This window comes from Protobothrops mucrosquamatus, unplaced genomic scaffold, assembly GCF_001527695.2.
Source record: "Protobothrops mucrosquamatus isolate PMUCROS unplaced genomic scaffold, P.Mucros_1.0 scaffold21, whole genome shotgun sequence".
In the NCBI taxonomy this organism is placed as follows: domain Eukaryota; kingdom Metazoa; phylum Chordata; class Lepidosauria; order Squamata; family Viperidae; genus Protobothrops; species Protobothrops mucrosquamatus.
This window is the reverse complement of record NW_015386406.1, coordinates 1,198,375-1,210,618: the sequence shown is the minus strand read 5'-3', so window position 1 is coordinate 1,210,618 and position 12,244 is coordinate 1,198,375. Positions and strand designations below refer to the sequence as shown.

The 12,244-nt window shown below is 33.3% G+C and overlaps 1 protein-coding gene across 1 annotated transcript in view; it reads right to left on the bottom strand.

Moving 5' to 3' along the window:
* The window catches only part of HDAC9 (histone deacetylase 9), a 237,649-nt gene that overhangs the window by 204,150 nt on the left and 21,255 nt on the right, over positions 1–12,244 (bottom strand). Inside the window, exons 7-9 of the mRNA XM_015810790.1 lie at positions 4,822–4,963; positions 4,133–4,324; positions 2,935–3,152 (exon numbers count right to left, since the gene is read on the bottom strand). Of these exons, the coding sequence (XP_015666276.1) occupies positions 2,935–3,152; positions 4,133–4,324; positions 4,822–4,963 (552 nt within the window). The remainder of the gene's footprint in view (positions 1–2,934; positions 3,153–4,132; positions 4,325–4,821; positions 4,964–12,244) is intronic.

Here is a 12,244-nt window from a genome sequence, read left to right as displayed (position 1 = left end):
TGCTTTGCCCATGCCACACTGCCCTTCCCCCAGGATAAGGAATGCAGTCGAATACCATCACCCTTATCTGGAAGATGGTTTGTGCTTGGAGCCAGAAGGAAACGAAACCGAAAGAGACCTTGACGAGTGCGCCAAAGGAGCCAATTACCAAGACAATATACCACCTGTGGATTGGCCGAGATTCAAATGGACAGTGGGACCCTGGGGGGAGAAGTAACAAATACTGCTTTTGATATACTGCTTGCGGGGACTATTTCATTAGACCTCGCTTTGCTTCCTTGCTATCACTAACTCTCAATAAAAAGTTCCTTTTGAGACAATGCCTGTTTCAATAGTTCTGCTTTCTTGGGAGACCTAGTTGAGGCAGGTCCTTAAAGTATGTTTAGTTTAATGAAGAGAACAATTAGGAGTGTCATGATAGCAATGTTCCAATATCTCAGGGGTTGCCACAAAGAAGAGAGAGTCAGGCTATTCTCCAAAGCACCTGAAGATAGGATAAGAAGCAATGGATGGACATTAATCAAAGAGAGAAGCAACCTAGAACTAAGGAAATATTTCCTGACAGTTAGAATAATTAATCAGTGGAACATTCTGCCTCTAGAAATTGTGAATGCTCCAAGGCTGGAAGTTTTTAAGAAGAGACTGGACAACCATTTGTCTGAAATGGTACATGTTTTTTTTTTTGCATGAGCAGAGGGTTGGACTAGAAGACCTCCAAGGTCCCTTCCAACTCCATTATCATTATTATTATTGTAAGCTTCATTATTAGAACACAGCCACTGCTTGTTTTGTTGGTGACATTCCACACTTGTTTTAAGAGGTTCTGAAAAAGTTCTAAACTGGCTAAATCCCTTAATCACAACTCCATATAGAATAGAATAATAATTTTATTGTCACTTTGAATATACACTAATTGACATACAATAAAATGAATTTTTGTTGCATACTCCATATAACATCATGGGGGAGCTGTTCTGACTAGGATTTTCCCCCCAGTTCTTCTATTACCTCCATTAAGTCTCAACCTAATGATAAATGGCAGGCGAGACATGCCAATCTTTTATATGCATTTCTTTCCCACTGAGGTTCCTATAGCACTAAAAATATGTTTTTCAATATACTATACTTTCAATTGTGATATAATTGTAGCTTATTGACTATGAATTGTACGGCATCTAAACATGGCAGACCAACTACCTTGGCTTCCTGTTTAGAATTATAAAAATCAGGAGATATTATTTTGTATTTGGCAGACTATGTTGCATTTCTAGATGGCTGTATATGGCTATGAGTGCCTATGTGATATAGTGGTTAAAGTACTGGATTAGGACTGGGAAGATTCATATTCTAGTCTTTACTTAGGTATAGAAGCAATCTATATAAGTTTGGGTCAGTCACTCTCTTTCAGCTCTTGATGAGGAAACTGTTAGGTATCTATTACCTTTCAGTAGACTAACATGATTAGTTACATTGCAGGCCAAAACCTTCAGTGAAGAAGTTTTTATCGTACAATGGTTTGGATGATGATGATAATGATCTTAAGGGAGTAATATAACAGAAATAATAACATGCCTGAAAACATAAGAAAACAATAGTTTTTATGGAAAAAAAACATGAAATGCAGCTAATCATTATGCTGTATTCCTGGAGATAAATATCAGAGAGATTCTGTCTTTCAAACAGTAATAAAATATTGCTTTTTTTCAAGCAACTGCATGATGGCAAAATATATTGAAAACCTGGGAGCTTCAAGATGCCATCTTGATTAAACATATGGAACACATAGTAAATGAAAAGCCCAGTAGAGTTGAAATTGAATAATCAAAACACTCAAGTTGAGAAGGGTTAACATGCAGGATCAGATCTAAACTTTGAAGTTCTCTAGTCTTCATTTTTCCTAATTAAAATGAGATTTAATAATCAAACCACTGCACAAACTATATAGTTAAACTTCAGGCTGTGTTTCTAATTTGATTGGGAATTTTAAGAACATGGAATAGGAATGGAAGGCAACCTAAAGATTCTGCAGCTCAAGGGGGAAAAAATACCTAATGAGATGGATGTAACATATTTTGAAATTATTTTTGACATATGATTATATCTACTATCACAATTAGAGAAAAAAAATTGTACTCAGGAGTTCTAGAATAAATTCCTACGAGAATAAACATATGAAGTAGATGTATAAAATACATTAAAAATATTCTATCATTCTAAGAATATAACATAAAATGATCATACAACAGATAAATGATGATATGAATAATTATATTCTGATCATTAAGTACTTAGATTCTTTTTAATTGTAACAAAAATTGTATAGGCCTAAAATGCAGTGCCAATAAGTTCCTACATTTTAGAATGGGAATACTTACTAATTTCCAGATTTTAGTTTTGTGCCATGTTGTTGTAAATTAAAATAACTGTTTCTGTTGTGTAACATTATGCATAATTGCCTGTTTAGAAAATATATAGACTATGTATGAACTATCAATTATCAACTATAAATTAGCCTTGGATTTCATGCTGCTATTCCCATTCTCCCTTCTTGCATGCATGAATATAAAGCAGAATTCTCCCACTAATGTGATTTGAAATCCTGACTTGTTCCAATACTTATAACTGTAATTTTCTAGTTTAGATGAAATAGAAAGTTATGGTTAATTAAGTTCTGCTCTGCTTTCAAAAGCACTTGCAGACAGAAAAGTGAGGTTGCAGAAAAGATGTGTTAATATTTTTATTCATTAAGCCACCATACTGTTGTATAAATCACACTCACAGAAAATCTAATACTTGGCAATATTTTTTTAAAAAATTGTGTAAAAGCACCCCTACTGTAAACTGAACTTATACCTAGCTATTTTTTGTCCTGAATATATGTATATTATGCATATTTATATATCTGTTATGTACTGCAATCAAATAAAATCTTACTTTGTTCATGTGAATTTGCTGCTGATACTGTTTCTGCTTCTCCAGAAACTGCTGATGCTGATGTTGAATGACAAGTTGAGCCAAAGTGCTTTGAGGGAGGGGAGCAGACTGGGTTCTGTTCAGTGGCCTGTGTCGAGGTAACTTATGTGCAGCTCTTAGGCTAGGTGAGATTCTTTCGTTTGTTGCCAATGGTGACTGTGGATGAAGAGGCCCTGTACCTGCAGGTCAACAATATAACTCTCATAAAAAAAAGCCAATGAAATGTAAGACTATCATTACCATTTTTTATAAAATTGAGCTTATTGAATATAGAATTAGGCATGTGTGATATCTGAATCACCAATGTGATTGTTTTTTCAAACTGAAGAGAATTTAGTACCTGCAATTTGATTTATCATTGAGACTGTACATATACACACTTGTTTTTAGTGCTCAAATTAATTTGCATAAAATGGTTCATAAATCTGGATGTCCAAATTAAATTGATTTTCTGAATAAAACCAACAAGACAATACAATAATTTGGACAGTCTAAATCAAACTAGAACCAATTTGCCTAAAGTAGAAAATAGCAATTTATGAATTCGGTATTAAGATTTCTGTTTTTTTAAAAAAGTAACATTTAATATAGTATAAATTAGAAATGATAGAAATGTTTACACAGTGATTACATTAATATTTTAAACAATTCCGAATATAACAGTTAATGAGTTTGATGAAAGCAGAATCCTGGTGGATAAAATGTAAAAACTTCATACTTCTATCCTTTCTATCTCTTCTAAAAGATTGTAATAACCAGTCCACTGATCCTGGCAATTAATATATGTTCCAGATTATCTGGAGACTGTTCTTTGACTTGGGGATATATATATATTTACTTCTATTTTGTGCCTAAAACTGGGAAAAAATATACACTTGGGAAGAAACTAGGCCATTTGGATCAGAGTGTGTTTTAGGGGCAACATAAAAGCAATTTAAGGTTTGCAGGTGAACTCTTAACTCAGGATTGTTTATCCTTGAGATAGCAGATATTGGGTTAGTTCAAGGCAACTTCCTATTTTTATCTACAGTTGAATTTTTGGTTACAAATAAAGTCTTTTTCCAATAATTCTTTCATAATTACCTGTGGGTAGAAGTTTTTGCTGCCTCATTTTCTCCTTCAATAGCAAACATTTTTCCAATAATTCTTTCATAATTACCTGTGGGTAGAAGTTTTTGCTGCCTCATTTTCTCCTTCAATAGCAAATGTTGCAAGATAGCCTGATGGCTATAGTTTGGTTTTCCCTCTGGAACAATGGACTGAGGACTTGAAAGTGAACTGATAGTCCCCCTGGGCTGACTAGACATGGCCACTCCTTGCTTGATTAACTGCATCTCATTCTTTTGTTTTTCTGCAAATGGTGATGGCACCTACAGAGCAAATGAAGACAACATTAAAAAAGAAAACTTCCAAATTACACATTTAAAAACTGAACAAAGCAGTTTTAAAAACTTTATTATTCCCACAGCATAAGCTAATGTTTAATATCGAGATATGGCAAGTAAAAGAGGCATATTCAGCCCTTATTGTAATTTAGCATTTCATATTTGTATCAATTTCACAAATTTACTTATTGTCAGACAAAGAAGTTGATAAAAGATAAATACAAAAGGTGGGGTTCAAAAGAATTAAATTGCCTTTGGGTATACATAAGTTGAAAATTAATAGATCTATGATAATTTGTTTCTTTAGTTGAAATAACAAGAAAATTATTGAGTGAAAATGTAAAATAAAGACTCTTTATTTCAACAGTATATATATTTTTTTATTTGAAATCATTCTGTATTATTTTAACTCTGCCTTGAAGTAACGCCTTGAGAGTATCTTAATTAAAGTCAGCAAAAGTACTCCTAACCCAGTCACTTACTGTGAGTGTTGGTTGTACTGCCGGGAGTCCTAAAGTGATGTTAGGTAAAGAAGGAGATGCATAGATATTCAAAAGGTTCATTGATTCTTCATTGATGAGAATGCAATGTTGTGGAACCATATCCTGTGGAAATTTTTTTAAAAAAGAAGATCATGTTTGGCTAGCAAAAAATATTTCTATGTCTTTGTTGAACAAACAAGAGGAAATGCTTTTTCTTTCACACTAGTAGTATTCCATTGAAATCCTGATAATGAAAAACTTCAAGAACACAATTTCACAATTACGACTAATAATTTTAAGCCATTGGAACATGGAATGGAGAACATGGAATGGAGAAACTCAGAGTTAATCTCCAGTATATCTGGACTGTAATAATTTAATAGGTTAATCTTCAAATTACTTTTTGTTCATTCATTTGCGTGGCACAGCAAAACTCAGCAGAATTGCCAAGTATTTTGATGGCACCTGGTATGCTGGATGTGGTTGGGGGATAATAAATACTGCAAGCCTGACATCTGGGAATCACCACTTCTTCATCTATAATGGTAACACTATTTATCTAAGCTTATATATTATGCATTGGTTATTTGGTTCCAATTCATCCCACAGGGCTCATAAGGTGTATGGCTCCTTAATTTCAGATATCATCCAAAATATTGAAATTAGATAAATTATTACTATTTTTCTTCCTATATATCTAAGATAATATAACATGCCTTTTCATGATTTAACACAATATTTACTATATTTAAATAGTTTCTAAGTAGTTAGTCACTCTATGTCAGATAAAACATGAAACTTGCTTTTCTGACGGTTATTGCATTTTCTTAATGAAAATGTTAGTTTTACCCTTTCCTTCTCTGATATTCATGTTCTTCAACATGTGGTCGACTATACCTTCTAGAATTACCTTTTTTTGTTGTTATTGTTTAACTCTTTCCTCCCTCCCAGATTTTTTTACACAATAAGAACTGCAAAAGGTCTTACTGGACTCTGGAACTCTGGCATGATATGGTCCTCAGGGGAACAACATCCTTGAAAAAGAATACTCTCTGTAACAGTATGACACAGTGACTGCTTTCTTCCCAAACAAAAAGCATATGGCACTCCAATAATAGACCACCTCTATGAGGGATCCTGTGCACTCAAGCTTTGACTAAAATAAATATAATAACTTGTCAAGCATGTTGTGTGGAGCTGTAGATTTTCCTCTGGACAAACCTGGGATATCAATTAACGGTGGAAAATACCTAGAGTTAATACAATGCAACCTCAGACCATCAGTAAAGAGTTGAACAGCACAAAAACACAGGATGTTATTCCAAAACATAACCTTCCTATAGAGTTTGTTTGGAGACTAAACCTATCATTGACATCATAAAGAAATTATCTATATAGGTCATCCATTAAAATTGTACTGAAAACATGCAGCAGTGTAAAATATTTTAGTCATGTTCACGTGAAAATAAAATAGAATAACATTTTTTTGTGAAATGTTGTTTATATTTTATAGATGTTGCAAGCCTGCAAGTGGTATATTAGCTTTTGAACTGTTTTTTACTTAAAACATTATGTAATGAATATTTTAATCTATATTTCTTTACATTTCACAACAATTGATGTATATACTTTTACACATATTATTTAATAGATTTTTAAATGCTAAATCTTAGAAATATATGATTAATGATATTTAAAACTAAGCTTTAAAGCTTGCATGTATCATTAAAGTGTATCATTAAAATCATTTTCAATCAATAAAAATACACTTGATACTATTCAATTTGTATGTATTTAATTCAAAAGAAATCATAGTTTCCCACCAGTAATGGTTCATAATAGCTATTCTGAAATGGTGTAAAGAACAGCACTGCAATATCTGGTGGAATAAATGGTTATTCTCTGTGGTCAGTCCAGGAAATGTCACACAACTTGGTTAATACAGATCAGAAGAAGCCACAAAATGTCAGGCCCAATGAGAATATTCTGTACAGTGAAGAACTTCAGACTAATTACTATTACATGCATTTTAGGCAAGGGTTGTGGCTCCATGGTAAAGCACATACTGATTCAAAATATCACAAGTTCAATCCCTACCATACTTATGTAGGGCATGGAAATATTTATGATGGGATCCTTGAATATTTGTTGTTAGTTGCGAAGTCATGTCCGACCCATTGCGACCCCATGGACAAAGTTCCTCCAGGCCTTTCTGTCCACTACCATCTTCTGGAGTCCATTTAAGCTCACGTCCACTGCTTCAGTGACTCCATCCAGCCACCTCATTCTCTGTCGTCCCCTTCTTCTATTCTTCTATTGCCCTCAATCTTTCCCAGCATTAGGCTCTTCTCCAGTGAGTCCTTCCTTCTCATTAGGTGGCTAAAGTACTTGAGTTTCAACTTCAGGATCTGGCCTTCTAAAGGGCAGTCAGGGTTGATCTCCTCTAGGACTGACCGGTTTGATTGCCTTGCAGTCCAGGGGACTCGCAGGAATATTCTCCAGCACCATAGTTCAAAGGCCTCAATTCTTTGGTGCTCAGCCTTTCTTATGGTCCAACTTTCACAGCCATACATTGCAACTGGGAAAACCATGGCCTTGACTATATGTACTTTTGTTCTCTGTGCTTTTTAGGATGTTGTCTAGATTTGCCATAGCTTTTCTCCCCAGGAGCAAGGTCTTTTAATTTCTTGGCTGCAGTCCCCATCTGTGGTGATCTTGGAGCCCAGGAAGATAAAATCTGTCACTACCTCCATTTATTCCCCATCTATTTGTCAGGAATTGAGAGGGCTGGATGCCATGATCTTGGTTTTCTTAATGTTGAGTGTCAAGACAACTTTTGCACTCTCCTTCTTCACCCACATCACTTTCTGCCATTAGAGTGGTATCGTCTGCATATCTTAGTTTGTTAATATTTCTTCTAGCAATCTTAATTCCAACTTTTGATTCATCTAGCCCTGCCTTTCTCATGATGTGCTCTGCATATAAGTTAAATAGGCAGGGCGACAGAATACAGCCTTGCCGGACTCCTTTCCCAATTTTGAACCAATCAGTGGTTCCGTGTCCAGTTCTCACTGTTACTTCTTGACCCGCATGTAGGTTTGTCAAGAGACAAATAAGATGGTCTGGTACTCCAATCGCTTTAAGAACTTGCCACAATTTGTTGTGATCCACACAATCAAAGGCTTTAGCATAATCAATGAAGCAGAAGTAGATGTTTTTCTGGAACTCCCTAGCTTTCTCCATGATTCAGCGTATGTTGGCAATTTGATCTCTAGTTCCTCTACCTCTTCGAAATCCTGCCTGTACTTGAATACTACTATTTCTCAATAAAAATAATAATAAGATGGGTCAATTATTTGGCTTGATATATAGAACCTTCTTTCATTCCCATCTGATATGCTTTACATTGCCAAGTCAGATTCTCCCACAAGTTTTAACCATGGACTCATGACTGGATGTTTATCCTCTACACATAGCATATATGGCCTATGGCATGGGTGTCAAACTCGCCATGTCATGTGATGTATTGCAATGTATCGTGCCTTTTTTTGCATTGCCGGAGCTGGGGTGGGTGCGGCTTCCGTATGATGCAACTGGCCCACGGGCCGGCAGTTTGACACCCCTGGCCTATGGTGAAAACCTTTAAAAAGTTTTTTCTTGATGTACATACTATCTTCCTGATCTTAGAGGAGTTGCCATTAAAAAAATAAATCTAAAATGAAATTCTTATGCAGTTCTTAATTTAAAAAAAACCACATAATTAGCTACAGCAAACAAACAGAATACTTCAATAAAATCTGTTGTTTCTCTAGTTGCATTTAAATATTGAAGCATTTTCTATTTGGGGAGCTGAAATGGAAGGTTATGTAAAACAGATACCAAAATCCAAGGGAATTAGGATTGTTGTACTGCAAGATTTAAAGTAACCAGTTTGTTCTAAAAAGTCAAGCACTTTGAGACCAGTTTCTTCTCAATTAGTGAGGCCATTGAACACGTATGGTTAGGATACATGGGTCTACATATAATTTTTACACCTTCTCTATAGAACATTCCCTAGTTCCTCGAGTGTTCTCAGTACAATTGTAAACAGATAGGATGTTTTAATTATAGTAAATAGCTACATATTTAAATAAGTATAACTCTGATCTATAGAAATTATATAACATATAATATTACAAAATTATATAAAATATAATAATAGAACATTGGGATAAGATTAGACAAGAATTGATTTTTCTATTTATAGGCATTTCTACAATCAGAATAATTTAATGATGTGGATGCATGCACCTAAACTAGAACTGTGAGAGCTATTTCTATTATCATAAACAATTATGTTTCTGCAACTTATTTTATAATATGCATATTTTTGATAGTCAATTGAAATCAACACTTCCACTTGAAATAAATAAATGCTTAAAAAAAACCTAACTTCACTTTGTTTAAAATGCTGTAAACATGAAACTGACATAATCCAACTATCCTAACACAATATATGAATAAACAGATTGAAAATATTTCCATACAACCAATATATATTTAAAACACAATGGAACATAGAAAAATCTTTACATTAAAGCAGATCCCTTGCTGAATAGAGGTTACTCTTCTCTCACCTCTTACCTCTTACTTCTTCAGCAGCAGGTATATAATATTTTACATCAAAATCCTTTTTTACAGGTATCACAGATCTTCTGCATGCACATCATATGTTTTAGCCATTAAATGATGGCCTTATTCCCTAATTAAGATTTCAACAGCAGAATAAATAATACAATATAATATAATAATAAATTAGTTTGTTTTAATATTCACCCAAAATATTCTTTTTAAAATCTGCAAACATGTTTTTCCCTATTCCAATATGTTTTAAAAGACATAGATTATAAGAACCTATTTCTTAATTATAGTGGACAAAGTCTCTTCCATTTTATTGCTTAATATGATGAAACATATAGCAGAATCTTTTCAGAAGGCATTAGTGCTGAAGAATTAACAGATGATGCAGCATTATTTTCTTATCTGAATTAAACTTTCTGTGTTGAAAGTACTGCTGTATGGATTAGTGTATTTTGAGATTCTATATTTTTAACTTCCTGGAATCTTATGAAGAGCTTTATGACTCAAAAACACCACATGTTAGCTATCAATGTAACCTTTTAGGGAAGGGGATTGTTCTGGGCCAAAAAGAAGCTACTTATCAGTGTGAAGAGGTCACACGCCTGGCCTTGGATCAGAGTTCACACATACAATTAATTCGTTATTAGAAAAAGTCACTGTTGGAGACTGAACTGGGCTTCACAGTCTTCAGAGGTTAGTGTCCTGCCAATGACCTGAAGAATTATCCCTTTAGCTTTCTATCTGACAAATTACTTTCCCTTATGCTATTTTTTTCCATCAAAAGATTTCACAGGTTGCAATCTTGCAAATGTTTTTTCCATTTCTTCCTTTTTTTAATGAATTTAGTAGAAATCAACATAATGCAAGATATGCAATTGCATGCTAAACAATAGATTTTACAGGAAAATAGTTTTTTAAATTAAGCTTTTATAAATTTCTTTGATGTATGAGTCCAAGTCCAGAATGCAGCTAAATACAATTATAATTAATACAATCATATATTTAAGAATTATTTTAAATAGTTTGCCTGATGGTTAACAAAAATATATCAGCTTCCCAATTCTTGCTTATCAAGTGTCTGCCTATTCTTTTTAATGGAAATGTTAGGCATTTATTTTACAATCTTCTGCATATAAAGAGGTGTTTCACCAATACAGAAAATGCCTCCATGCCAAGGAGGCTTAGGTATCCCCCTTTAATTTCACTCATAGAAGAATTTGGTAATCCCCATCCATTCAGCAGAATGGGAAATGTCACTAGATTGCTTTGTTGTTAGCATATCATTTAATTTTTGAAAAAAAGATGTAAGTTTATTTTTTGATAATTTAATTTACATGAGAAGGAATATATGATTGCATGCAACAAATCTCAGGTTCAATTCATAGTATTTTCCAAATTTTGAGGGAAGTTTCTAATATTTACAGATAATTCTAATAAAATGAATAAAGCACATCAAATTGATCTCTTGCCTTCTGATCAATATTTGATGCATGTAGTATCAAGTACTTTCTGATTCTCTCTTTCTCATTCTAGTTTTACATTTGTAAAAGCTACAGAGCAAGAATCTGCTTTGCATTAGCTTTGCAGAGCAACTTACAACTCTATTCTTTTCTAAAATAGTTCTCCCAGCAAAGGATATTGATAATTCCAAATTATCTTAAATTATTCAACCAACATTTGGTAGTCCAGTTGCTAATAAACATCTTTCATCCTAATTGCACACAAACAACTATAGAAATGTGGTTAATTGGGGGGTGGAATGAAAAGGCTGCCTCAGTGGCCATATCTAAACTGTCCCTTCCCTAAAAGGCTAGATTAGCATAGTAGGTGGCCTTTCATCAGTTCTTTAAGATCTTATTTAGGTTTATATGCAATGTAAATTTAATTTGAAAGTTGATTTTATTCTACCAACTGTACCTGCATAGTTTGTAATAAAGCATTTTTTCTTTTGGGGAGTGGGAAATGATAATACGTTACTAGATATCTTAAACAGTATCTAAATATTATGGGATGTAATATTCAAATAAATAAACATTAACTTTTTACCAGACAAATATCAAAGTTTTTACTGAACACTGGGGATGTGCAAAATTTGTTTGAGTAATGAAATACAATTCATAAGAGTGAAATAATTGGCAAATGTAGGGTATATGCAAGAGACCTGTGCCAACATTATCAACTAGGATGAAACCTCAGAAAACAAATGAACCTTTATTGCATGCTGGTCAAGAAAGCTAATAAATATTATGTTGTTTCTGAATTAAGCTGAGAGAATAGACTGAAACTTGTAATGTAATACTAAATTTGAATGTAAATTATTAACTGTACAACATATTTTGAGACCTATAAATGAATATTAGGAAAAATATTATGATTTGTTAGTGAAAATTATAATGTAATGGGAGTTTTTTTTCATAATTATTTTATATAAAGGAACTAGCAGACTACATTTCAAAATAAATCTACTATTAAGCTAACTTTCCAAAGAACCAAATAAATTATTTTCCTGTTCTCAAATAAACATTGCTTGATCACTCTGCACTTGACCAGACAATTCAGTAAAATAAAATAAAAAAACCTAAACTGTTTTAAATCAAAGTTATTTAGATTGCACATGTCTACATCTGAATATATATTGTTATGTTTTGCAGGTAAGCTTCTAAAAATGTATATGCTTTAAGACGTGAGAATCAAGGAATATATATTCTTTAATAAGTTTCTGGTCAATTGTGACTTATTTTTGTATCAGAAATATTTTATTACAATATACCATAATATTACTCA